At 40.0% G+C, this 25,785-nt stretch overlaps 1 protein-coding gene across 4 annotated transcripts; it reads left to right on the top strand.

Moving 5' to 3' along the window:
* On the top strand, window positions 1–24,146 carry ZDBF2 (zinc finger DBF-type containing 2). 4 transcript variants are annotated; one of them, XM_082312825.1, is made up of 8 exons: window positions 8–83; window positions 2,597–2,708; window positions 3,320–3,371; window positions 3,911–3,962; window positions 4,584–4,689; window positions 5,587–5,714; window positions 18,838–21,577; window positions 21,711–24,146. In XM_082312825.1, the coding sequence occupies exons 2-8, from the start codon at window positions 2,685–2,687 to the stop codon at window positions 21,762–21,764; spliced, it is 3,156 nt and encodes a 1,051-aa protein (XP_082168951.1). In that variant the 5' UTR covers window positions 8–83; window positions 2,597–2,684; the 3' UTR covers window positions 21,765–24,146. The 4 variants fall into 4 exon arrangements, with proteins under 4 accessions (XP_082168949.1, XP_082168951.1, XP_082168948.1 ...); XM_082312823.1 differs by having other exon boundaries at window positions 1–83; window positions 2,573–2,708; window positions 18,838–24,146; XM_082312822.1 differs by having other exon boundaries at window positions 18,838–24,146.
* Window positions 24,147–25,785: the final 1,639 nt, after the last annotated feature.

The following is a 25,785-nucleotide window of genomic DNA, read 5'->3' as shown; positions in this document are numbered from 1 at the left end:
CGCGCCGACCCGGAGCAGGAAGCAAAGGATGGCGTCCCTTGACCCCAGCGTGGCACGGAAGAGCTGACGGGGAAGCGATGGAGGTGAGGCGGTGCCGGGAGCAGCGGGAATGCGCGCCAGTGCGCGCCGCCGGGCCGGGCCGGGCCGGGCCGGGCCGGGCGAAGGGGGCCGGCTGGGAACGGGAGGGGCTGTTAGGGCCGTTGGGGCGGTGTCCGCGCGCTGCTCAGCGAGCCCCCTGCGCGCGCGCGGGCGGGCGTTAACGCGTGCGGGTGCCGCCAGCGTCCCCTCAGCCCCCTCGGCGGCGGGGATCCCCGTCAGCAGGGGCGGGCGCCTCGGCTCTCCGTGGCGGAGCTCCCTCAAAGTAGAGCGGGCCCTTGCCCCTCTCAGCTGTAGTCCCTGTTTTGGTAAAGTAAGGATTGCAGTTAGGCTCCCCAGATTTTGGCAACATAAATAAAGCATCTGCGTAGTAGATTTCCTTTACGTTACTAGCCTGTGATTTGATCTTGACTTCATGTGGTAAGCAAGCTGTATGTAGTTTGAGGTCAGATTTTTTTCTTTGTCCTGTACACTAGTGTTCTCATAAAACACTGAAATAAAGAGAATAGGTTTTCCTCTGTTGTCAGCTTTGTACCTAAGTATGTCTGAAAGGTCTTCCTCTGATGTTTTTCTGTCCATTACTAATAGCCAGGCTTTTGCAAGTTTTACCTAATACGCCCTTCCTCTAGTGAGACTATCTGGTCCATCGAATCCCCTCAAACTATAGAAAGATGACGAAGAGATCCAGACAGGCATAATTCAGTGTAGTTATTTTCATGCTCTCGTGCTGTTTAAAGTTACTGCGCTCCTAGTTCGGTTTAAATGTGCGTCAGTCCGTGTCTCGACCTGGGGGTGTAACTTGCAGAATTGTACTTGCAGGTGAGTGAACTCTCAGTAGCGCACCACCGTTGAAATTATTGCTTGAAATAAGGAAGTAATGAACCCTTGTAGTAGTTATCCTCCAACATACTGCGGTTGCCACTGCCTGGCGTCTCTGAGATGAAACTAAGTATTTGTATATTGAGGTGCTTTAATCCAGTTTTGGGACAGCGGATGGGGATGAGTTGTTGTGGTGTCCCCTGCTGACTGTCAGTGGGGTAGCCTCCTCTGTGGCTACTACGCTCTTGTTGCACTCCACGTTTGTAGCTTTACCTTAAGAATATCTGCATAGAGATATAAATATAGTAAGACCTTAAAAAATTGGTAAGTTGACTTCGAGCATGTGGAACAAGTTACTTTCCATAAAGCATAATTAATGAAAGACAATCTTGTGGGTTTTTCCTTCACTTGTTTTGGATCCCAGCTGTGTATAGGACACTGAACAGGAACTGACTGAGATAAGTTAATCTATCAAGAAAGCTTTTCTCAGTCACCTGATGAGAAGGTTTATAAGAACAGCTGGGTTGTTTTCTTGTTTTTTTTTTTTTGTTTGTTTGTTTGTTTTTTGTTTGTTTTTAATATTATTACAGGAATTTATACACTATGGGAAGGAGAACAAGTCTGGTGTTTTGGTTGGGTTGTTTGTTGGTGGTTTGGTTTTGGTTTGTGGGTTGGGTTTTTTTTTGTTTGTTTGTTTTGGTTTGGGTTTTTTTGTTGAGTTGAGTTGAGATATCAAGACATTCCTTCTGACCATAACTGCTATAACAGCCCTGCTATTTTATAATGAGCAGTACATAGTCAGGGAAAGAGCAAAACAAGTTTAAAGAAAACAAACAACAAACCACACATCTGTCAAGCCTGATGGTATGTAGCCTCATATAGGAGCATCTTTTCTACATATGTGAGAACAGGAAAGGAGAAGGGAAGGAATAATTCTTGTAAAAACAGTTTATAAAGGATAAGAAGTAAAAGTGGTTGATTTGAAACTTTAAGTTTGTCACCCCACAATTACATAAATGGTAAGCCAAGAGCAGATCTAAGAACTGCTAAGTCCTGAGTTTTGAGACAGGATGTGATACTTTCACTGTGACGCTGGTGACAGTGATTGTGCAAATTATTGTGGCCTTTCTGTTTTCCTGTCTGTAATGCTAATGATAATACTTCATTGAGTATATAATGATTAATTTATAAAATGCTTTGAACGTGCACCCTACTCTGAAATTTCCAGTTAATGTGTTATTGCAATATCTAACTAGTTTAGGTAACATAAGCAAAATAAAACATTGTTTTTCTGATCAGGTTCATGAATGATTCTCAAAATAGATTCATTTCAATATGGTTAATACCGAGGAATTTGTTTTCTGTTATTGTAGAAGTATACTTAATTTCATGAGTGCTAGCATCCAAAATGACAACAAAATTTAATGCGTAGGGACTATGAGGAAGAAAGAAGGAACAAAGTTATTCCAGAAGGAACGGTTAACATTTATGTAGGAAAGACTGTCAAAACAACGTCCATAATAAAAAAGAAGGATGTACTGCAGACTTCAAAAAGAGATTTATTCATTTTATCGACTGATGTGTTTGCAAAGTGGTACAGAAAAATTTACATGCCTTAGGGCATGGAAAACATGCATTATTAACTCTATTTTAAAAGGCTCTTCAACTTCATTGTTGCCAGATGGGATGAGAAAAGATAAGTGTCCTGCACTGCAAATGGCCTCCTGTTCGGCATTTATTGTTTGCTAGTCTGGAGTCAGCTTTGGTGGATGAAGAAAGTTGATGACTCTAAGGTTTGTACTAGAAAGCTGATTTTATGTTTGCATTCCATAATGTAAAAGGACTGTGTGAAACTCGGAAGCCCTTTGTGTTTGGGCACCCTAAAGCATGTAACTGCATGTTGCTGCAGTCATATTTTAATTAAAAATTGTGGGATTCAGTATTGGTATGCAGGTCTTTTGAGCAATAAGGATTACTTTTCCAGCCTGGATAATTATTTTACGTGGTCTAGGTCTTGTATGGTTTTTATTAGCATATATCTTTCATCTTTATTGTAAAGGCAACTTAGGAAATTAAGTAATTAAATGAATTTGACAAGGTTATTGCTTAATAACCTAACAAAGTTTAAGCAGTATTTGTAAGTATAGTATTTGACTTTGTTAATTAGACCAGAAGTTAACCCCTTCTATCAAAGCTACTATGCATTGTTAAATATAATATTAGGTAACCTAGTAAAGCAGAAATTTATTTTTATAATGCAGCTTCATTTAAGTCAAGTCTTGGTCTATAGCGGAAACAACGTAGTGCTTCTGAACAGCTTGGAGCTTGGACTGAAGGATGAACTTGAGGATGGGTTTTACTGTGGGGTTTTTTAATGTTATTCTCGGTTATTTTTTACTTACAGATGTTTGACAGAATCAAACCGTCTGATGAAGCTTCTGCTTCTTCAGCACAAGGTGAGAAGTTTAAAGTAGATGTTTTTGTTACAGTTATTCTTTTTTTAATGTAATAATTAACAGTAGAAGCATTAGTTCACCTTGTAGTTTCAATTGCATACTTTGATTTCTTAAATTTCATTACCGAGCTTAGATGGAAGAAGTGACTTCTGAATCATCCACAGAGTTTCCATGTAGATGTAGTTTTCTTGTCCTGTAATAAGCTGTTTAAGACATGCTACATTTTATCTCAGTGATCACAGATGTAGCAGTGTAAATGTAGATTGCCTATTCTTGATCCCAGACAAATCAGTAGAAAAATTCCCACTCACCTCAACCATGAAAGAGTAAAGCTTGTTTTATGAAGCTCTTAGAGGAACTTTGAGGACAAAAGGGTCTCTCTCTACATGCTTTCTTGAACTTACTAAACTTCCATTAAAATAGTAGTTTTGACATGCAATGTAAGAGAAGTAACTAATTGCAGGTAAAACTCTATTCCATCTCTTTGATATTCTGTTTTGTGGGGTTTTTTGTTGTGTTTTGTTTTTTTTTTTCTATAGGAATCGAAAGACATGGTGTTGAAGGCTCTCTACGACAGGACAGCAGTAGCAGGTAAGTTAGGTGATGATCTAACTCTCATCTAGCTTGCTGCTTACACAAAGTAAAACAGGAAGAAACTGTTTTTCAACCTTATCTGTTATCTTGTGTAATGGCTGATAGTGATGCAATATAGATAAAGTGTATGACAGAGGTCTGTTTTATCTTGTACCCACATACTATTAAAAACTGTGGGGAAGGCACATTGTAGTGCCCAAAACTAATGTGTGGGTGTCAAGATTTCTTTGTCTTCGGTCTATTTTTTTTTTATTTCAAAATACTAAAAAAAAACAGAAGAATAGAAAGACGACTGCTGTTTTCTGGAGAGACAGTTCTTTTCAGATTTCAGCCAACTGAAACTGGCATTTGTGTTAGCTGTGCCTTCAACCTGTTATCCTTTGTTCTGCATTTAAGAAAAATTTTCTTTAGTGAAATTTGCTTGGCAATACCTAGTGAAATTTGCTTGAGAATACCTTAAAATATGTAGTCCTACTTGCCATTACAATTCTGAAATAGAAACATTTATCTTGAAAGTTTGTTCCAACTCTATAGTAAGATAGATATTTAGAATTTCCATGATAAGAACATAAATTAAACAACCCAACATGTCTTGGTAATATTACCTGCTTCTTTCAGTTTACACACAAGAGGGCAAGAACATCCGCAGCCTGGAGTATCCACTGTGCAGAACAGACAAGGGTACTGCAACTGTTGCCATGTACACTACAGTAATCTGGAACAGGTGAGAAGGCTTCTGCATAATTCAGTAACAGATAGCAAGGAGTACCAAAAGGCTTTATCAGCTTATAAAGTATCAGCCTCTACACTGAACAACCATTACTGAATGAAAAATAATCAATCTGTGAATTGCACAATGTAGGCACTGAGAAGAAGATACCCTTCTTATCTGTGACCTGTTAAGAAGATGCTGGTGGAGTGGCATGGCTACCGTAGTCTGCTTTTCTGAAGTAGCATGCTGCTGTGCATTGCATCCGCTAGCTTTACTGCTGCGGCTTTAATCTTGAGATCTGTATATATTGTAAAGTATTAGGGTTAATATGTTAGATATCAAGGCTGAAGACATTTGATCTACTATTTTCTTTTCCATTCTTTAACTCTGTCAGTCTCCTGTCTTTTAGACTTTTTTAATTAGAAAGTAGAAGCCTATTTAATCTTCTATGCTTATGAAAATTCTTTTTAATTTGAGTGAATTATAGGATGCTTACTCATGTGAAGTTCAAGAATATTTTAATAGTCATTTATAGATACATTTAGAGTATTTGTACTCGTTACAAGAGACTTGTGAGCAGCTGTGATATTTTTGAGAGTATTTGTACTAGTTACAAGAGATTTGTGAGCAGCTGTCAGAGCTGCTAATTTAGGTTGCAACTCGGAAAGATGTTTCAATACATCTTAGTATTATTTGAGACTCCCTAAGCATGCTTAAAAATCTCATTGAATCAAGGCATTATAGTAGAAAAGGCTGAATATTTTTCTTTTTATTTAAATATTTTCATAGCAATGGTGTAATGTTTAACCTGGGCAACAGTGTAATGTTTAATCTGGGAAGTAATTTTTAGGAACAGGCCAGTGTGTTAACAGTAGTATTAAACTAGTCATCTGTTTTATCTTTTACCAGCATGTTTTCAGCTCCCAGCATAGACATTTTACCACTTACTGTAGAAATCGTATGGGTACCAGTAGCTTGATGGAGCGTTTTCTGCAAGATGTTTTACAGCATCATCCCCACAGATACCATGACAACAGGTATAATACAGCTGGCTTTTTTTTTTTTTTAAATATGTGTTGGTAGAATGCATGTATTACAAGTTCTTATTTCTGTTCCACTGCTGAGCAGTAAATTTTCCCCATTTGAGGTGAAACTTTCACACTGAAGACAATTTAGAAAGGAGCGTATTTATATAAACATTGTCCAAGTATATTGCTTTTGTGTTGTCTCTGCATTTTTAAACTTTGTTTCACTAATTAAGGATTTGATACAACACTATTGATAGCAATTAAATGTGAAGACCTGAAAAAAGAAGGAATATATGGATCAGCGGGTATAATGGCAGACTGTACAGTCTGACATGCATTTACAAATTCTTATAATCTGGGCTTTATATATATATATATATTATAATTCTTATAATTCTAGGTTTTATATATATATATTTAGCAGCATATTTTATGGTATGTTTTGAAAGAGTTCATAATTTTGGTTTGGTGTTTGTGGATAATGTCTGGTGAATATTTATATGTTTATTTTTTCAATATCCTTGCTGTTCACACATTCAGTTAATACTTACATGAGTTACATTAATTGGCCAATTCATTAATGCTCAGATTTTGAAAAGTGTTCTCTTTCTTTATCATGTGCATGTTTAAGAGTGATAAGAGGGTGTCGTGGTTTAACCCCAGCCAGCAACTATGCACCACACAGCCGCTCGCTCACCCCCCGCCCCCCGTGGGGTAGGGGAGAAAATTGGTAGGGTGAAAGTCAGAAAAACTCGTGGGTTGAGATAATAACAGTTTAATAATTGAAGTAAAATGAAATAGAATGGTAGTAATAATAATAATATAATACAATAATAATAATATAAAGCAAGTGATATACGACACAATTTCTCACCACCCACCGACGATGTCCAGCCCGTTCCTGAACAGCAATCGCCCCTTCCTCTCCGGCCAGCTCTCCTCAGTTTATATACTGAGCATGATGTCATATGGTATGGAATAGCCCTTTGGCCAGTCTGGGTCAGCTGTCCTAGCTATGCTCCCTCCCAGCTTCTTATGCACCTGGCAGAGCACAAGAAGCTAAAAAGTCCTTGACTGGTGTAAACTCTACTCAGCAAGAACCAAAACATCAGTATCTTATCAACATTATTCTCATCCTAAATCCAAAACAGAGCACTCTACCAGCTACTAAGAAGAAAATTAACTCTATCCCAGCTGAAACCAGGACAGTATCCACCCCTTATTCCATACCATTTACGTCATGCTCAGGTCCCACATTATCCAATACATCCTCATTAACCACCACCCCACTTATTCTATGGACCACTCCTGTAAAATGTCTGTAAAATGTCCATAAACATCCACAAATGTCCACATAATGTCCATTGAGTTCATTTAGTCCGTGACTTTGGGCTTCATCTGTCATAACAGTCTTTCAGGGCAGGAGAGATGGTGTGTGGTGTTAGATTGTTGCATGCTGAAGCCAGTTCTGGTTCCATCACCGCTGTACTTTGCTTGGTTTCCTCAAAGTTCATTCTTAATTAATTTGAGTGATTCTTACTGTATGCTGTTGATATAGCATATAGCAACCATAGTAGTGATGACATCCAGTATTATATAGCAACTAACATTATACAATTCAGTTCATTGGCTATTTTCACCCAAAATCAAATGCCCTTGAGGTACACATCGGACTTCCCCATCGTCCTGCATCACCCACCAAGTACATCCAGGTCCTTGAGCAAAAGCAATTCCACGAATGGGCTTACCTCTGCCTGAAGCAGGAGTAACCCAGACCGTCTTCCCTGTCATATTTTTTAGGTGGATTACAGGGACTTTATCCCCCTCTACAGTACGTAAAAGTCTTGACTGGGCAGGGCCAGCTCGATTGGCAGATCCCCTAGTGTTGACTAACCAAGTGGCCTCTGCTAAATGTGTATCCCAGTGTTTGAATGTCCCACCACCCATTGCTTTTAGTGTAGTCTTTAACAGTCCATTGTATCGTTCGATTTTCCCGGAGGCTGGTGCGTGATAGGGGATGTGATATACCCACTCAATGCCATGCTCTTTGGCCCAGGTGTCTATGAGGCTGTTTCGGAAATGAGTTCCGTTATCTGACTCAATTCTTTCTGGGGTGCCATGTCGCCATAGGACTTGCTTTTCAAGGCCCAGGATAGTGTTCCGGGCGGTGGCATGGGGCACGGGATATGTTTCCAGCCATCCAGTGGTTGCTTCCACGATTGTAAGCACATGGCGCTTGCCTTGGCGGGTTTGTGGGAGTGTGATATAATCAATCTGCCAGGCCTCCCCATATTTATATTTCAGCCATCGTCCTCCATACCAGAGAGGCTTGAACCGCTTGGCTTGCTTGATTGCAGCGCATGTTTCGCATTCATGGATAACCTGTGCAATAGTGTCCATGGTCAGGTCCACCCCTCGATCACGAGCCCATCTATATGTTGCATCTCTTCCTTGGTGGCCTGAGGTGTCATGGGCCCACCGAGCTAGAAATAGTTCACCCTTATGTTGCCAGTCCAGGTCCACTTGAGCCACTTCAATCTTAGCAGCCTGATCCACCTGCTGATTGTTTTGATGTTCTTCAGTGGCCCGACTCTTGGGTACGTGAGCATCTACATGACGTACTTTTACAACCAGGTTCTCTATCCGGGCAGCAATATCTTGCCACAATGCAGCAGCCCAGATGGGTTTGCCTCTGCGCTGCCAGTTGCTCTGCTTCCATTGCTGTAACCATCCCCACAGGGCATTTGCCACCATCCATGAGTCAGTATAGAGATAGAGCATTGGCCACTTTTCTCGTTCGGCAATATCTAAAGCCAGCTGGATGGCTTTCACCTCTGCAAACTGACTTGATTCACCTTCTCCTTCAGCAGTTTCTGCAACTTGTCGTACAGGACTCCATACAGCAGCTTTCCACCTCCGATGTTTCCCCACAAGACGACAGGACCCATCAGTGAACAGGGCATATTGCTTCTCATTTTCTGATAGTTTATTATATGGCGGGGCCTCCTCAGCACGCGTCACCTCCTCCTCTGGTGATATTCGGAAATCTTTGCTTTCTGGCCAGTCCATGATCACTTCCAAGATTCCCGGGCGACTGGGGTTTCCTATTCGAGCCCGTTGTGTAATCAGTGCGACCCACTTACTCCATGTAGCATCAGTTGCATGATGTGTACAGGGGACTCTCCCTTTGAACATCCAGCCCAACACTGGCAGTCGGGGTGCCAAGAGGAGCTGTGCTTCAGTACCAACCACTTCTGAAGCGGCTCGAACCCCTTCATAGGCTGCTAATATCTCTTTTTCAGTTGGAGTATAGCCATCCTCGGATCCTCTGTATCCCCGACTCCAAAACCCTAGGGGTCGACCTCGAATCTCCCCTGGTGCTTTCTGCCAGAGGCTCCAGGTAGGACCATTCTCCCCGGCTGCAGTGTAGAGCACATTTTTAATATCTTGTCCTGCCCGGACTGGCCCAAGGGCTACTGCATGGACTATCTCCTGTTTAATTTGTTCAAAGGCTTGTCGTTGCTCAGGGCCCCATTTGAAATCGTTCTTCTTCCGGGTCACTTGATAGAGAGGACTTACGATGAGACTGTAATTTGGAATATGCATTCTCCAAAAACCCACAACGCCCAAGAAAGCCTGTGTTTCCTTTTTGCTGGTTGGTGGGGACATGGCTGTGATTTTGTTGATCACATCCATTGGGATCTGACGACGCCCATCTTGCCATTTTATTCCTAAAAACTGGATCTCCTGTGCAGGTCCCTTGACCTTACTTTGTTTTATGGCAAAGCCAACCTCCAGAAGGATTTGGACTATTTGCTTCCCTTTCTCAAAAACCTCTTCTGCTGTGTTACCCCACACGATGATGTCATCAATGTATTGCAGATGTTCCGGAGCCCCACCCTGTTCCAGTGCAGTCTGGATCAGTCCATGGCAAATGGTGGGGCTGTGTTTCCACCCCTGGGGCAGTCGATTCCAGGTGTACTGGACCCCCCTCCAAGTGAAAGCAAACTGTGGCCTGCACTCGGCCGCCAAAGGGATTGAGAAAAACGCATTAGCGATGTCAATTGTGGCATACCACTTGGCTGCCTTTGATTCCAGTTCATATTGAAGTTCTAGCATGTCCGGCACGGCAGCACTCAGTGGCGGCGTGACTTCATTCAGGCCCCGATAGTCTACTGTTAGTCTCCACTCTCCATTAGACTTTCGCACTGGCCATATGGGACTGTTAAAGGGTGAGCGAGTCTTGCTGATCACTCCTTGGCTCTCCAGTTGGCAAATCAGCTTATGGATGGGAATCAGGGAGTCTCTACTGGTGCGATATTGCCGCCGGTGCACTGTTGTGGTAGCGATTGGCACTTGTTGTTCTTTGACTCTCAGCAACCCCACAACAGAAGGGTCTTTCGAGAGACCAGGCAGGGTAGACAGCTGTTTAATTTCCTCTGTCTCCAAGGCAGCTATACCAAAAGCCCACCGGTACCCTTTTGGGTCTTTGAAATACCCTCTCCTGAGGTAGTCTATGCCAAGGATGCACGGTGCCTCTGGGCCAGTCACAATGGGGTGCTTCTGCCACTCCTTCCCGGTTAAGCTCACTTCAGCCTCCAATACAGTCAGCTGTTGGGATCCCCCTGTCACTCCAGAAATACAGATGGTTTCTGCCCCTTCATAGCTTGATGGCATTAGGGTACATTGTGCACCGGTGTCTACTAAAGCCTTATACTCCTGTGGGTCTGATGTGCCAGGCCATCGAATCCACACAGTCCAGTACACCCGGTTATCCCTTTCCTCCACCTGGCTGGAGGCAGGGCCCCTCTAGTCCTGGTCATAGCGTTCGTTACTCACTTCTTGTAAATGCGAATCAAAAACCCCTGTATTAAGATCGGAAGCAAAATCAGCCCTTCTACCCTGTCTGGGGAACTGCTCACTGGAAACTGGAGCAGCAATTTTCCTGGAAGAACCACCTTTTGTAATTGTTTTTCCTTGCAACTCACGTACTCGTGCCTCTAAGGTCGAGGTAGATTTTCCATCCCACTTCCTCATGTCCTCTCCATGGTCACGCAGAATAAACCACAGGGTGGCCCGTGGTGTGTATTCACTGTATCTTCTCTCTTGAAGAGAGGGATGCTTACTCCTGATGGCTGAGATACTGGTCCGTACAGGTGAGGAGTAGGACATGTCCTCTTTGAATCGCTGGAGCTCCCGGGATAATTTCTCAGCTATCACATCAGGCAGTTTCTCCACAGCCGAGATGCAGGACCGTAGGGAGGAAGAGAGACTTTCTTCGTATTGTCGGAGTTGGCCAGCCACTTCTTCCACTGTTGGTGCCTCTTCATCTTTCCAGGTCATTACTGCCAGAGAGTTTGCATACGATGATGGTGCGCCCCGTACAAGCTTCCGCCACATGGATCGTGTGCACTGGGCTTCATCTGGATCTTTGGATAACTGCTCATTGTTTAAGTCATTATGCATCACCTCTAGCACGGCTAATTCTCTCAGGTATTGGATACCTCTCTCTATGGTGGTCCACTTGCCTGGCTGACATAGAAAATCTTCCTTGAAGGGATACCTTTCCTTCACAGCTGCCAGAAGTCGCCTCCAGAGGCTGAGGACTTTTGCCCCTTTTCCAATCGCTTTGTCAATGCCCCCTTCCCTAGAAATGGATCCCAGCTGCTTGGCTTCCCTACCCTCTAATTCCAGGCTACTGGCCCCATTATCCCAGCATCGGAGCAGCCAAGTGATGATGTGCTCGCCTGGATGACGACTAAAATCCTTTCGCATATCTCGCAGCTCACTCAGGGACAGAGATCGGGTTGTTACCATCTCATTTGTGGGTTCTGCCTCTTCCTCCTCCTGTTCTTGTGATGGCCCTGGTTCATCATCAGCCCTTACTAAACGAGTTGATTTTCTCGTGTATTTTTTCTTCTGTATAGGGGCGACTGATACTGGTACAGATTGGTTCTCTGGTGTAGCCACAGCGTCTGTTACCGGGACCGGTATAACTGCAGTGCCTGTTGCTGGGGCTGGCATAGCCACAGCGCCTGTCGCTGGGGCTGGCATAACCGCAGCGCCCGTCACAGGGGCTGGCGTATCGGCAGTGCTTGTCGCTGGGGCTGGCATAACCGCAGCGCCCGTCACAGGGGCTGGCGTATCGGCAGTGCTTGTCGCTGGGGCTGGCATAACCACAGCGCCCGTCGTTTTGTTGTCAGATCCAGAGACCTTCTCTTCCCCTTGAGGGTTCTGAATAGTGTTGAATAGGGCTCGGTAGGCATGGGCTAGGCCCCAGCACATTGTAGTAATTTGTGTCTCCCTAGAACTGTCAAGATGACAACATACTTTCTCTAAATGTTCTACTAATTTTTCAGGATTCTGCACTTGTTCAGGGGTGAAATTCCAAAACATTGGAGGGGCCCACCGTCCTAGGCATTTGCCCATGCTCTCCCACACCCCCTGCCACTCATAACTTTCCAGCCTTGGGGCAGATCTCTGTATGATATTCTTAAAATGCTCATTAACCTTAGACAAAGCCGAAACAATATTCCCAAGAACTATCAATAGATATATCTTAACTACCCAAGGATGTTCAAGATAGAAAAAAGTTGTTGTAATGAAGGAGGAAACATCATCGAAGAAGGCAGCGAAGGTGCCATTCTGTATTTCCTCCGTAAAAAACTTCTCAGAGGAAGAGGTATAATTGCTAATTGTCTCCATGAGGTAGTACCCGCAGTACAGTAATGGCTTCAGTACAGAACCCAAATACCAGATAGCGCTCAAGGTCAGTGTTTTAATAACAAATCTCCCAGGCAAAACACCACTAATCACGGCAGAGCACAGCAAACTGCAACACCCAGCACCAAACTTTAACACGTACTGCAGAAACAAGAGCATGGTGCAGATGAATCAATATTATGACCAACTGTTAACAGATACAAATTCCTTAATACACTCTGATTGATCTGTTATTATCTCAAACCTTTTCTGCCCCACGTTGGGCGCCAAAAAGGACTGTCGTGGTTTAACCCCAGCCAGCAACTATGCACCACACAGCCGCTCGCTCACCCCCCGCCCCCCGTGGGGTAGGGGAGAAAATTGGTAGGGTGAAAGTCAGAAAAACTCGTGGGTTGAGATAATAACAGTTTAATAATTGAAGTAAAATGAAATAGAATGGTAGTAATAATAATAATATAATACAATAATAATAATATAAAGCAAGTGATATACGACACAATTTCTCACCACCCACCGACGATGTCCAGCCCGTTCCTGAACAGCAATCGCCCCTTCCTCTCCGGCCAGCTCTCCTCAGTTTATATACTGAGCATGATGTCATATGGTATGGAATAGCCCTTTGGCCAGTCTGGGTCAGCTGTCCTAGCTATGCTCCCTCCCAGCTTCTTATGCACCTGGCAGAGCACAAGAAGCTAAAAAGTCCTTGACTGGTGTAAACTCTACTCAGCAAGAACCAAAACATCAGTATCTTATCAACATTATTCTCATCCTAAATCCAAAACAGAGCACTCTACCAGCTACTAAGAAGAAAATTAACTCTATCCCAGCTGAAACCAGGACAGAGGGTCAGTGTGTAAGTTTTTCTCTGTAGATGAAGGGGAAATAAATTAAATCTCATTCCTCGTTTGTTGTGTTCTTCAAGGCAGACAAAAATCCCAGTCTGAACCCACTACAATGTATCTTGACATACAACTCTGCTGTAGATCTGACACAGAAGTAGAAGGGTATTTTGTCTGAAGGCAGTCATATTGGTATTATTAGGGATGTGACAGAACAAGTTAATAGGCATGTCTATGACAAATTAGCCCAGGACATGTACACATCACTACAAATAAATAAATTAATCCTTCCATCTTAAATAAATAGATTTAATCCTTCTAGCTTAAGAACATCCACGATTTTTTGCCATGGAGAACATATGATGCACTTTAGGGCAACACCCAAATGAAAAAAGCCCTCTCTTGAGCTGTCGCTAATACAAGGTTATTCCTTTGGTGAATGAAACCTACTAAGTAGGAAAAACAAGCTACCCATGTTCCTGTAAGTTGTTGGAAGAAGGAATGGAATGAGAAAAACAATGTGCAAAATCTAGATGAAGTTGGAGGGAGAAGGGGGAGGAGTAATCCCAAATCTAGACAGAGTTTGGAGGAAGAAGGAAAGATGGAAAAGATTCCAAAGATGGAAAAGAAAATGTGAATAGATTTATGTTGCGATCCTGCTCTGAAAAATGACTGAAAAAAACCGTCACATTCTTAACTGACATTTGAGGTAAGAGTTAGATTCTCTTCTTTCTTACATAAAAACACTTGGATTGATACACGGTTTCACTCAGTTCTTAAATACGTGTTTTTACTATTTAGCTGAATTCACACAAGGGATTTTAAGAGTGTCATTTAAAAGGATTATAGAAATATTTGTGAGACTTGATTTGTTTTGCAGAACCAGTATACCTAGTAGTGATGTGGAAAAAGGAAAAATTTCAGGAGAGCTTTTTGCTTTATACTGAATTTCAAAGGATATTGATGTTCTGCCCCTCCCCCCAGTAAAAAACCCACAAACCAACAAATCATTCCTTCTTCCAGAGTCTTGGTGTAGAAGGTTTTTTTATGTAAAGAAATAATATCGAGCATTTAAGAGAGTAAATCTTCACTCTCTTTTGGGGGTAATTTGTAGCAAAACTGTCAGAAGTTCCTAACTGTATAGAACTCTAGGTCTATTCCCTCCACCCCAGAGACATTTGCTTATAAGTAATATTTGACAATTGGATATAGGCTGTTAAGTGAGCTAGAAGCCTAGGAATTTGCTCTAGTTTATCAATACCGAGATCCATTTAGTCCTATATTTAGTCTTCCAGCAGTATCCAGATGCCAGGTGTTTCACACAAAGGTGGAAGAACTCTGAAGTGGGAAAGTTAAAAAGATTATATCTACTGCCTTTGGCCTTCCCTTTAGGTCTAGTTCTGATCTGTAAGATTTTGAAGTTCGAACAAAGGTGCTTTATCTCAGAGCTTAGGTGGCCAAGAATGCATGCAGCAGTAGGGCACAGCAGTTCAGCTGACAGGCATTGTTTGATCATCTGATCTGTATTTGATTACATTGCGTTCATATGGTAATAGAAAGAATCCTCTTTTTTGTAATGTTTCATTATATGAGGTTTCTCCTTTTGCTTAGTCAGTCCTATAGCCCTTATCTGTACTCTGATGAATTCTGTTCCCTTTTCTTGGATAATCAGAATTCCACTGTATTCTAAAAAATGATACACCTTCGAGGAAGATGTTATATTTTTGGAGTACACAAGGAATATTGCAGGTTGTGTCATAAAATTTAATTAATTTTCTTTTAAAATAATACATCTTGAGCAGGGAGTAGTCATACTGCTGGTGTTGAATCGATGTGGCTTGTTAGGGTCATGCAAAGTGTATTGTAAGTTTTATCCCTTGTTTAACAAAATTTGACTGAACATCCCTATTGTGTTCCTTTATTTAAATTATTCAGAGGATCCTTTTAGCATTTCCTTCTCATCTGAAGATTTTAATACTTTACTCTTCAAAAATTTCGAAAGGGGCAAGTAAGTCATAAAACTTAGCCTGATCTGGAGGGTGTTCTGCTTCCGATTTTTCTTGTGATGATGAGTGATTGTTCAACCCTCCCATCTGATATTAGCAACCAGTTCTTGGTGTTTGATTGGGGTTGTTTTCCTCCCCCAATGATTATTTAGCTTTTTAATAGACTCTCAGGGACCTTAATGAAAGCCTTTTGCGTATCAAAGTAGTAAATCTTTTCTTCTTTATCTACTCCTTTATCTCTGCCTAACACATGGTCCAGAGATTAGTGAAATGCAACTTTTCCTTTTGAGAAACCTTGATGGTGGGTAGATCTTATAGTCTTCCAGCTATTTTATTCTCTTTTAACTGTTGTTATGTAAGCTAACTTGCCAGGTGCAGCTCTAAAACTTTTAGTTGCTATGAAACTTTTTGCATTGCTGCCTATAACTTCATTATGTTTTTAGACATCAGCAATGTATTTACCACCTTCCAGTCTTTTGTAACTGTAAGTATTTATAATACAAAAGTTCTGTTGTGGCATTTTTTTCTTCAGACTTTCAGCCTATGGTTGTATTCCACATGCATTACCAGGAATAAAACCAAGATCTGTGGCAGGTATCAATTAAACATTCTTTACAGTAAGGAGGAAAAATATAATTTGGCATTTCAATTTTGTCAGTTTTTGTTTTGCTGTTTCCTTTGACCAGGACAGCCGTGTCTTCTGCAAGTTTCCCGCTTCTGGTATGCTTGAGCCATGACAGCTACCACTTTAGTTTCCTTACTTTCACTTAAATTGTGTATTATTACAATATGTAAGGGTATATGCATTCACACATACTTCACTCCTACGAACACACTGTCCCCACACACCATTTTTACAGATACGGGAACATGTGCGTGTCTTGTACATGCTTTTGAACACTATATAAAATTATAACAAGTTAGATAGGCATGGTGGCCTTTATCTTCTAACTTCTGGAAAGTAAACAAAGGTAAAATTTTGCAACGTGAATTTTTCGGCATTTAGTGTTTGGACTCAAGAAAAACTTGGACTCAACTTTACCTATGGAGCCATAGGTAGTGAGTCTGTAATAACAAACATCTTTTTTGGGCAGGTGTGTTAATACAACTTGCACCATTAGTTCAAGTATTGTCAGTCAGTATTTGATATGTACATCACTTTAGTGAATGAAGAATAATATGCTAATAGCCAAAGTAAAATATAAGTTACTTCATTTATGTATAGCATGCAGTACTTTATCGCTTTTTATGTAGCCAGTGTGATTTTTGTTATGAGTTGCAGTGATTGGAGGGGACTTTGATCTACAGGATGTTCATTTGACTGCCCTTGTGTTTCCTTGGAAGGCTTTTTTTTGTTTGATGGACAGTGCTTCAGTCCCTGCACTGTGAAATACTTTGTAGGTCTTGGTCTTCTGATAACTTTCATTTCCATGCTATTTTGCATGCAAAAGTTGTTTTGTTTATGACTGTTAGTGGCTCTGTAGTTCTTCTCACATGACCTCAGTAAATAGGGTTTTCAGCACTCGTGATACTTAGTACTCTGTGAAACAGTTTGGGAGCTGTTAGTAATTATTTTTGAGAGGCCATGGAGAATGTGTGATGTTTCAGAAGGACTGGGAAAAAACAAATGTAGCGATTGTCAATTATCAGTAGGGGCAGAGAGAGGATCTGCTTACAGACTTCTTTGCTTAAATTTGCTTAAATTTCCCTAGAACTGAATAACCAAACTGTTCATAAGAATCTAGAAGACAATGAAGTGATGAGTAATGGTTACTGCTGATTTAGTCAAGCAAAATCACATCAGCCCATCCTAATTTCCTTCTTTGACAGGATAACAGACCTTGTAAATAGAGGAGAATCATCCATCTTGGTGCCATCTGTCATGTCGCATCTATCATGCTATCTCTCAAAAGCCCAGCTTTTGGCATGTTCTTGTATGAGGTTTATAAGCATGCTAAGGCAAATGTGATTGGAGATTAAATGGTGATGAAATGAATATGTAGCTGGCTGGAAAACTGTTTTCTTAATTGTTAGTGGCTCAGAGAGAGAGAGAGAGCAAAATTTAATGGTGGATCGTGAGCCCTGTCCTGAGGTTTGAAGTAGGTGCTTTCAAGTGTGAGTTATTGGTAGCAGGGGTTGGGGAATTTTGTTTGTTTGATTTGGTGGTGATCCTAGGAAGTATGCTTTTCTGGACTAAATCTTGTTAACTCTGTAGAGTCCAAATGTCAGTTTTAAATAACTTTTTTTTTAAACACTGGCCAAACCTCTCTTTTTTTTTTTTTTTTTTTCAACTATAAAACAGTTCTTCCAAGCTGAGAATTCTTCTTTTAGCTGTCATCTCTCAGTAAAAGGCTGAGACATAGCTATATTCAGATAAGTTCTCTTGTGATTGTTTTTCAGTGTGAAGTAGCTAGTTAGAAATACTTGCTACAAGTTTGCTTGGTATCAGCTGGCTTTATTAATAACTAATGTCTGAGTCCTTCAAGGACTGTGCACCTGTTGACTGTTAAGTGTTGCTAATTCTATTGGCTCCTGATTGATTTTTAACTTTCAATAAATGTGGAAGCTGAATGTTTATAACCAAGGAAATTACTGTACAATAAAATTTATTCACAATACTTCTGTTAGCAGATGAATGCACCGTAAGAGGTGCATGGCTGTCTGCCATGTGTTAAAGTAAGCATCCATTTGGGTCTCACAAGGTCTGGTTATAACTTTAAAATGAAACATAATATTCTCTCTTCAGTTATATTTACTTTTTTAAAAATTATTTTCATTGGATTTGCCCAGCTGTTACACATTAAAGCCTTGTGGGTTCCTGTGTTGCATAAGAGAAATAATCCATACCTGTCTATTCTGTTGATTCTGCAAGACATAAACACTTGTATTTGAGGCAGTCCTAAAGACAGAACTGCCAGTTACAGAATATATAAAAATCTGCTGTTGTCACAGTGAGGCTGAACAATCATAACTTGGCTTCTTATAGAAGTGAGTCAGAAGCTGTGGTATGTCTGTGAGAAACAGTAAGCACGGAATTCCTTGGCAACATGTGCAGAGTTCCTATCAGGCACACACATTTTGTAGGGAAAGGGGCATTTATACTCAATAGTATTTGTATACTGTGCCATATTATAACATTCCATTTCTCTACAAAAGCTCAATATTAATTAATGATAGTTTTACCAGTGAAATAACCTCTTTATAAGCTCACAACTTCAAACAAAAGAAATATCTTTACTTTTTCTTGCTTTGCTGTATTTATAAAACGATCATAATGTATGTTTGGCCATTCAATGGCTGGTTGCATGAAAAGGGCAACCCGCTAATGCCCAAATTGTTATCTTTAGCTTTGTGGAACGTTCCTCCTTCTCCCTCCACCCTTTCTCAAAATGGAATATCTCTGCTTAAGTAGCAGAGCTGGTAACTTGAGTTTGTTCATTAGGTGTGATACACTCTATGTAATTAGTCTTTTTTTGTTGTTTTTACAAAACCCCACTATTGTTTGAAAAATCTTAAGCATGTTTACAGTATTTATAAAAGGTGTTTTTTTTCCCTCCCCTTTAGACCAACCTATGATGACATGCCACTCCCTGTCGCTCCAGAGGCTGCTAGGATTGCTTGCCTGTCCCCAGAAGAGATGGAGAAAAAAAGGAACAGAGACAGACAGGAGATTTCCAGCAAAGACCAGGAGTCCGTTGGTGAAACGTGCTTTTCTGCTCCATGCCTGTCTCCTGAGGGCACAAAGGAAACCTCTGTAACACAAGCATTTATTCAAAAACTAGAAAGAGGGCAGGAACATGTTGTAAGAATATCCCAGCAGCCTATGGGCATTTGTAGCAGTGAGAAAGGGGATACCCCGAAAGATGCTCAAATTGCAAATCATAGCCATGAAGGCCAGTTTACAGCTGTGAGCCCTGTACCTCAGCGTTTTTCTGTCAGTCCTTTAATCCATAGTTCTTCTGTTAATCCTAAAACAGCAAAAAATGTTAGCAGTTTGGCAGCATCAAATCTGATTCTGCATAGTGGGTGTGATAGAACAGGAATGGAGGTATGCCATAGTGATGTGTTATTGAACCCAGGCTTGAATCCTGCTCCGGCACCAGTTCACCCAAAACGCCTTTCAGTTTCTCATCAGAATCCTATGTGCAGACACAGCAATTCTTTATATATTACCTCAGGTCAATCTCTCTCAAAACGAGATGGTTTACGAACTCAGGATGAAACTTTGGTGTCTGATTTCCATCTCAGGGATACTGTGGGTGTCAGCAGCTCCCTAGATCTTGGGACATCCCCACAATTAGCAAAATGCAAAAACGTGAAGATGAACAGAGGTGATGAAAGTTCAGTGGATAAAACTATTGAAGATGTTATTTTGAAATACTGCCATGGAACTACATGTGAAGAAATTTATTTCAAAGAAGAGAATAATCCCTGTTTAACTTTTTCATCACTTCTGGACCATACTCATTTAGAGGGTTCTGAAATGAGTTTTGACTGTGATGCACCTATTCAGGCAGGAACAGACTTACCCAAGGCAGCTATAAAAGATATAGAATTCCTAAAAGAGGTCCAAATAAGTTTGCAAGATAAAGACTATGGAACACAGCTCTCTTCTGTTTTAAAAAGTGAGTCAGTAGAGAAAATAAAAGCGGTGAAACAGGATGTCGTCGTTCATACCGAAGAACCAGTTCTTCCAGCTCTGCCTCATGTGCCTCCTTCTTTTGTGGGAAAGACTTGGTCTCAAATAATGTATGAAGATGATATAAAAATTGAAGAACTTGTGCGTGATTTCAGGGAAGGTCGTTTTCGCTGCTACTTTGACAGTGAATCCTCAGCCAACTGTACAGGGAAGAGAATGAAGAAAAAACAGCAGAAGGATGAAAAAAAGAACAATATTATTGAGGGTAATAGAACAGAAAGTGCATCAGTTAAAGCATTGCCAGAATTTAATGATGCTTTAAGTGGTGGCTCTGATTTTGATAACCCATCTTTAGCCTCAGATACACTATGCAACCCACAAATTCTTAAAATGCCTAGGAAAAGGACATGGCGCCTAGCTTCAAGATGCCAGGTGGTGAAAGTCAGCCATGGCACCCAAACAAGTCTGTTGAACTACCCTGTAGCAAAAAGAAAAATGTCTAGAAGGGAATCTGATCCAGCTGATCAGAAAGCAAGCATCGCATGGCCGGAGAATGAAAAAACTCCAAACATGAAAACTAGACTATGTGCCCTTAAACTTCCTGAGTCCTATAGCAAGATTATGAGTCCTGTACAGCCCAAGACAGTGGTGTATGTACTTTCATGCCCAGAGATAAAACAGTGTAAAGGTAAATCTATAGATCTTCCCAAAATGAGGAAAAATCGTAACTCCACAGATAGCAAGGACTCTGTGAGGTATAAATACAAACAGTGTTCTTTTAAGTATTATGACCCACTGACAAATCGAATTCTGAAAATGCCTCCAAAGAGTACAGTTGGAGAAAAGGCCAAAAAGCCCTCTCATGTTCGACAGCTTTTCAGAAGTCTCAGCTTTGATGCAAACATGAGGAGACTAGCTGATGCACAGAGAGAAGGCACGCCATCAAAGTCACTCAATTGGTCAGACTTCTATAGTTCATCTTCAGCATCTTTCCTGCCAGATCCAGGTAAAGGGAATGATGCAGCCTCAAGTCAAAAGGCAGATGGATCTTCTGTTTCCACAGAAAGAACAGATTGTCTGGTATCTGGTCACTCTGAGAACTCTTTTAAACACATGATCATTTCACCTTTGAACTCTCGTCAGTCTGCGGTAGAAGGAGATGTTAGATTAACTCCATTTAACAGTAGAGTTACCAAAACTCCTCTGACCTCTATCAGGAGTGAGCGGTTAGAAAGGGAGAATCCAAAGGCAATATGGAAGAGAAAAGAAGGCACTAATAAAGAACCAGTTTTTTCCAGAAAGGCTGCAGGACCTATGTCTGTCAGATGTACTGTTGGGAGGAGAGGAAACAGAGTAACTGCAGGCAAACAAACTTCCAGAACTAAAAAACAGCAAAAAGAGGGGATGAGAAGGAAACTTCGTCCTCGTGCCCAGAAATCTTCTGCTTTCTCCATCCATAGGTGCCAGACAAGGAAAACTACAGCAGGAAAGCACCTTAAGAAAGAAAAGCCTGATGCTAAAAAATTAAAGGTGAGGAGGAAACCAAAAAGGACCTTTCTGAACTCAACAGTTGTCACAGGGGTTCCTGAAAAGAGGCAGAAAGTCACATCGGAATCTCTTCCCAAGAAGCCAGAGCGGGCTTCTTCCAAAGTCAGGAACTGGGAAGTAAGTGGAGATCGGGGTCACCCTAGCACTGTGAACCAACCCTCTAGAAGAACTTCTGCTGTACCGTTACTTCGAAACTGTCGTCTTCTACCAGGTGAGAGCTAGCTACCAAAAGAACTTTTTTTTTTTATAGCCAGCACCTGGAAGAAGATTGAGGAAAAGAAAAGGGAACAAAAGGAGGTCATAGATGAAGCAGTTGAAGTGCTAGAGCTGCAGAAAGTGCAAAGCCAGTCTTATGTGAAACAAGTACAACTGTAAACTCGGCCCTAGTTCCTGGAATATGGCGACATAATGTATTGCACTGTTCTACTGTGTAAAGCTGCAAAAGTTGTGTATTTGAGTTAAAAAGCACCTAGAATCCTATTTACTAGGCTTCACCTGTACATCAGAAAAATGAGCTTGAATAGTATCATATTGTTTTTATGGTATTATTGGTGCGTAATAGTGCACTATAATAAGGTAAATTAGAAGCTGTATTAATTAATTGTGCCTATTCTCATTTTTCCACATAATTCTAAAGTGCAAAAAATCACTCGGTTGTTATGCTAGAAATTAAATGAAGATACATTAATCTGGGCTGAATTCTGTGTATGTATTTTGTGTTTGTGTATATGCACACCTCCTTCAACACATAATATATACTTGTCTATGGAGTGGCATTAAAATTAATACAGTATGATACAATTCAGATCAATTTAGTGCTTTCTTGAAATGAAATATAATTGTACATGTTTTTATATTGACTTTTTTTCTGAAACCATGTCCAAAGCAGTTATTTTGGACAAAAAGTCACTGTGGGCTCTCATCAAGCAATAATGGACCACGCTGGTAAGGAAATATGTCTCTCTAGGGCACTGTTCAAATGGTGGTGGCTAAAGTGAAACCTCAACTTCGAAAAGAAATATAGGCTTAGGGTTTGGGTTGGGGTTTTTTGTTTGGTTGTTTTTTTTTTTCTTTTTAAATAGCTTATTGATTAAGTTTATAGGCAAGTTTCACATTCCTTAGTGGGAGGATGGAAAAGTTATAATACAAAAAATAGCAGTGAGTTGTTCTAGAATTTCAACCTTAAATTTGAGTTTCTGTGCTTTTTTGATTTTAATTGGGTGTACTGTTGGTTACATTTTTATGTACTATAGTTGAAACTTTCTTTTTAAACTTTCAGTAAAATATTTAAATAAACCTAAAGCAGCATCCATCTAAATGTATTAGAGTTCAAATATCTGTTTAAACAGGTGTTCAAATATCTGTTTAAACAGGTATTTAAATATTTGTTTAAAAATATTTAGTTGAATTAAAATTATATTCCATAGTGATTTATGTTTGGCCACTGATGCTCTAACTACTGTAATTTTATGGCAAAAAAGACCATAGTGTTTTGGTTTAGTTTTGGGGTTTGTTTGTTTGTTTGTTTGTTTGTTTGTTTGTTTTAAATAGTTATTATGATGACAGCTTATTTAATGTGTTTAGGAGACATAAACCCCAGTCTTGCAGATGTTTCTGTGCTTTAAAATCCAAGATTAATTGTTCATTTGTATTAAGTTAAGCATATAGTTAAACATCAGCACAGTCAGGGCTCTGGTTTGTAAATCTACAATTTGGTATACTATATAATCTGTCTTACTTCCAAGGTCTTTGTAAATTCTATGGTTCTTTCAGAACACAAGAAAAACATAGAAAAGACCAGACCCTGCTCTCTCTGCCATTTAACATCATATCTGTGCATTTTGCCCACAAAAACCAAAACCATTCTTGATTCATTTTCTGAAGTGTCAAAGGTCACTGGTTTGGATTGAGATAAAGGTGGACTTTGAAATGTTTTATTTTAATACATAGTATCTGAAGGAAATATAAAAGCTGTCATCATAAACCTCTTGTTAAAAAAATATTTTGGTTTTTTTTTTAATGTATGTGCATATTTCCCAGGATAAATAAAAGACGGGCATGTACTTAAGCCAGTTGGAAACTAAGTTCTTTTACAGGTCAAATATGGTCTGACAGATTTTTTTTTTAATTTATTTTATTTTTTAAATTAAAGTTGAATTTTCATATGGTTGTCTGTAGACACAGAATCTTATGACCATATTGCAAGTCACTGGAAAATGAAGGGTTATAATATGAGTTCTTATAGCCCTCTTAACTAATTGTGCCTGTATAATTTAATATTTTGTCTAATATAAACCTGATTTTTTTAAAGCAAAGTTTTAAAGGAATGGTTTTTATAGAAAGGCTAATTTTTAGATAAAGCAAAAGAAGATTTTTAAATAAAGTTTGTTTTAAAGCAAAGCTTTAAATTAAATCTATAGATAAGTCCCATTCTAACATATTTTTATTATACAAGAATGTTTTCCTATCTAACTTCTTCCATCTTATTTTTCACAATACTGCTCACATGAAGAGCATGAATTGTTTTGTGTGTGAATAAGGTTTAATGCACATTGTACTTTAAGATCACTAGTGCATATTTGTTTGTGGCAAAAATACTGTTCTCCATACTCATTCATTGCAAGCTTGTGTTTCTCCAGCACACAACTTTTCCTTGAAACCTTGAGTAATAAAAATATCTTGAGGACTACAGAATGACGAATATTTTTAACCTGTAATGTCTTTTTTTTGTAAATAATAGACCCCCTTGCCAGGGTGAGTTTTTTAAAAAGAAAAATGTATTCTATTTAAATAAAAGTGTGAGTAGCTATATATTTTCCTTAAAAAAAAAAGGAACAAGTATGAAATGTCACAATTTTTTAACAAAATAAGACTTGGGGTACAAGTCTGGAAACATTTCTGTGGTTGACAGTGTCAAAATAAGATTTACTGTAAGCTTGGATGTTAGTCTGTGCCCCACTTCTGACTGTTTAGAAACCTCTTCTGTGCATGCTCAATGACTACTAGGAAAAAGGGGGGGAGACTGTGATACGAGAAGTGAATGTAGAAACTGCTTTGGAAAGAGAATTGATGAAGATATGTGCAAAACAAAAAATTGCAGAGACACTCAGAATACCATGTGCATGAAGGAGAAAAGAGTCGTTTTCTGGGGTCTTGAGGAATTAGTCAAATGCTTCCCTATTAGATAAATGATACAGATTCTGCTGCCATTATTGAATAGCGTGTTGTTTCATTAGCAGCACGGCTGAAACTTCAAAACATGGTTGTGAAGTCTACACCAATGGAAAACTTCAGAGCTGAAATACTTTCTCACTGAAATTCATGGGAGGGTTGGTTGGTTGGGGGTGGGGGGGGGACTTTTTAAATTTTTTTTTGTTTTTTTAACATTAGTGGACAAAGATGTTTGTCAGTATGTTTGCATGTCAATCTAGAGAAGCAAGAAAAGATAACTGGATTAAAGAGGGATAAAGTCAAAGCTTTTTTAATCTAATTGGCAGCAGTTAGATGCAGGATATTTTATAATAGTTGACAAAAATGTTATCGTTTCTTCTTCGATGCATACGTACTTTTGACCTTCTGCAAGTTCATACTTATGTTTTTATACAGTTCATAGTTTAAAAAAGTCTCTCCCCCCACAAGGTACTCATTCAGCCTTTTAAAACAATCTCATTCTAAGCAGCTTGACTTTTATTATTTACTTGGGTTGTGAACCTTGAGTGTGACCCAGACTCATACTGTGCCAGGTGCTAACCAAGCATAGACTAGCAGGTCCCCAGACCTTTAGGCATCTGACACTTGCACCTAGCAGTTCCTCAGTTCCGTTTCTGATAGGATTTTTTGCTTTCTAGTTCTTTCTGACAAGTTTGCATCCAGCGTTCTTCTAATTGTAGTATGAAAGTGCTCCTCTCTGGGACTCCGATAAAATGAGGTATTTAGTTGTATTTATAATGAGGCTATGACTTAATCTGAAGTTGTGTTTAAGTTTCATGCCAGATTTGTGCCCAAACGAGAATATGTGTTTTTGTAGTTTTCATGTTCTTATAATTGGTAATGTATTTTGCAATACTCTTGCTTGACGCTGTAATTTTTTATCTCCTTCTCTGTCGTTACTGTCTGTGGTCATTTGACACAATGAGTTTGTAAGAATACAGTAATATTACAAACCTGTCCAGTGCTATTGCTGGTTGTTCGTTCTTTGTATCTTCAGCTCATTTAATTTCAGATTTATTGTTGCCATGTTTTTCCTCAGTCATGCATTTGGATTTGTTTTATGTTGTGAAGAGCTAAATTACAGGATAGGGTATTCTGTTTGGAAGTAAATGAAA

Source organism: Platalea leucorodia (assembly GCF_965183815.1).
Source record: "Platalea leucorodia genome assembly, chromosome: 5".
Classification (NCBI taxonomy): domain Eukaryota; kingdom Metazoa; phylum Chordata; class Aves; order Pelecaniformes; family Threskiornithidae; genus Platalea; species Platalea leucorodia.
The sequence above is the reverse complement of the archived record's forward strand: the minus strand, read 5'-3'. Positions and strand labels throughout refer to the sequence as shown.

Coding starts and splice junctions, on each gene's coding strand:
- ZDBF2 (XM_082312823.1), top strand. CDS start 2,685: ATGAAGAAAGTTGATGACTCTAAG. Junction 3,372..3,910: donor TTCTGCTTCTTCAGCACAAG/GTGAGAAGTTTA, acceptor TTTTTTCTATAG/GAATCGAAAGACATGGTGTT. Junction 3,963..4,583: donor CGACAGGACAGCAGTAGCAG/GTAAGTTAGGTG, acceptor TGCTTCTTTCAG/TTTACACACAAGAGGGCAAG.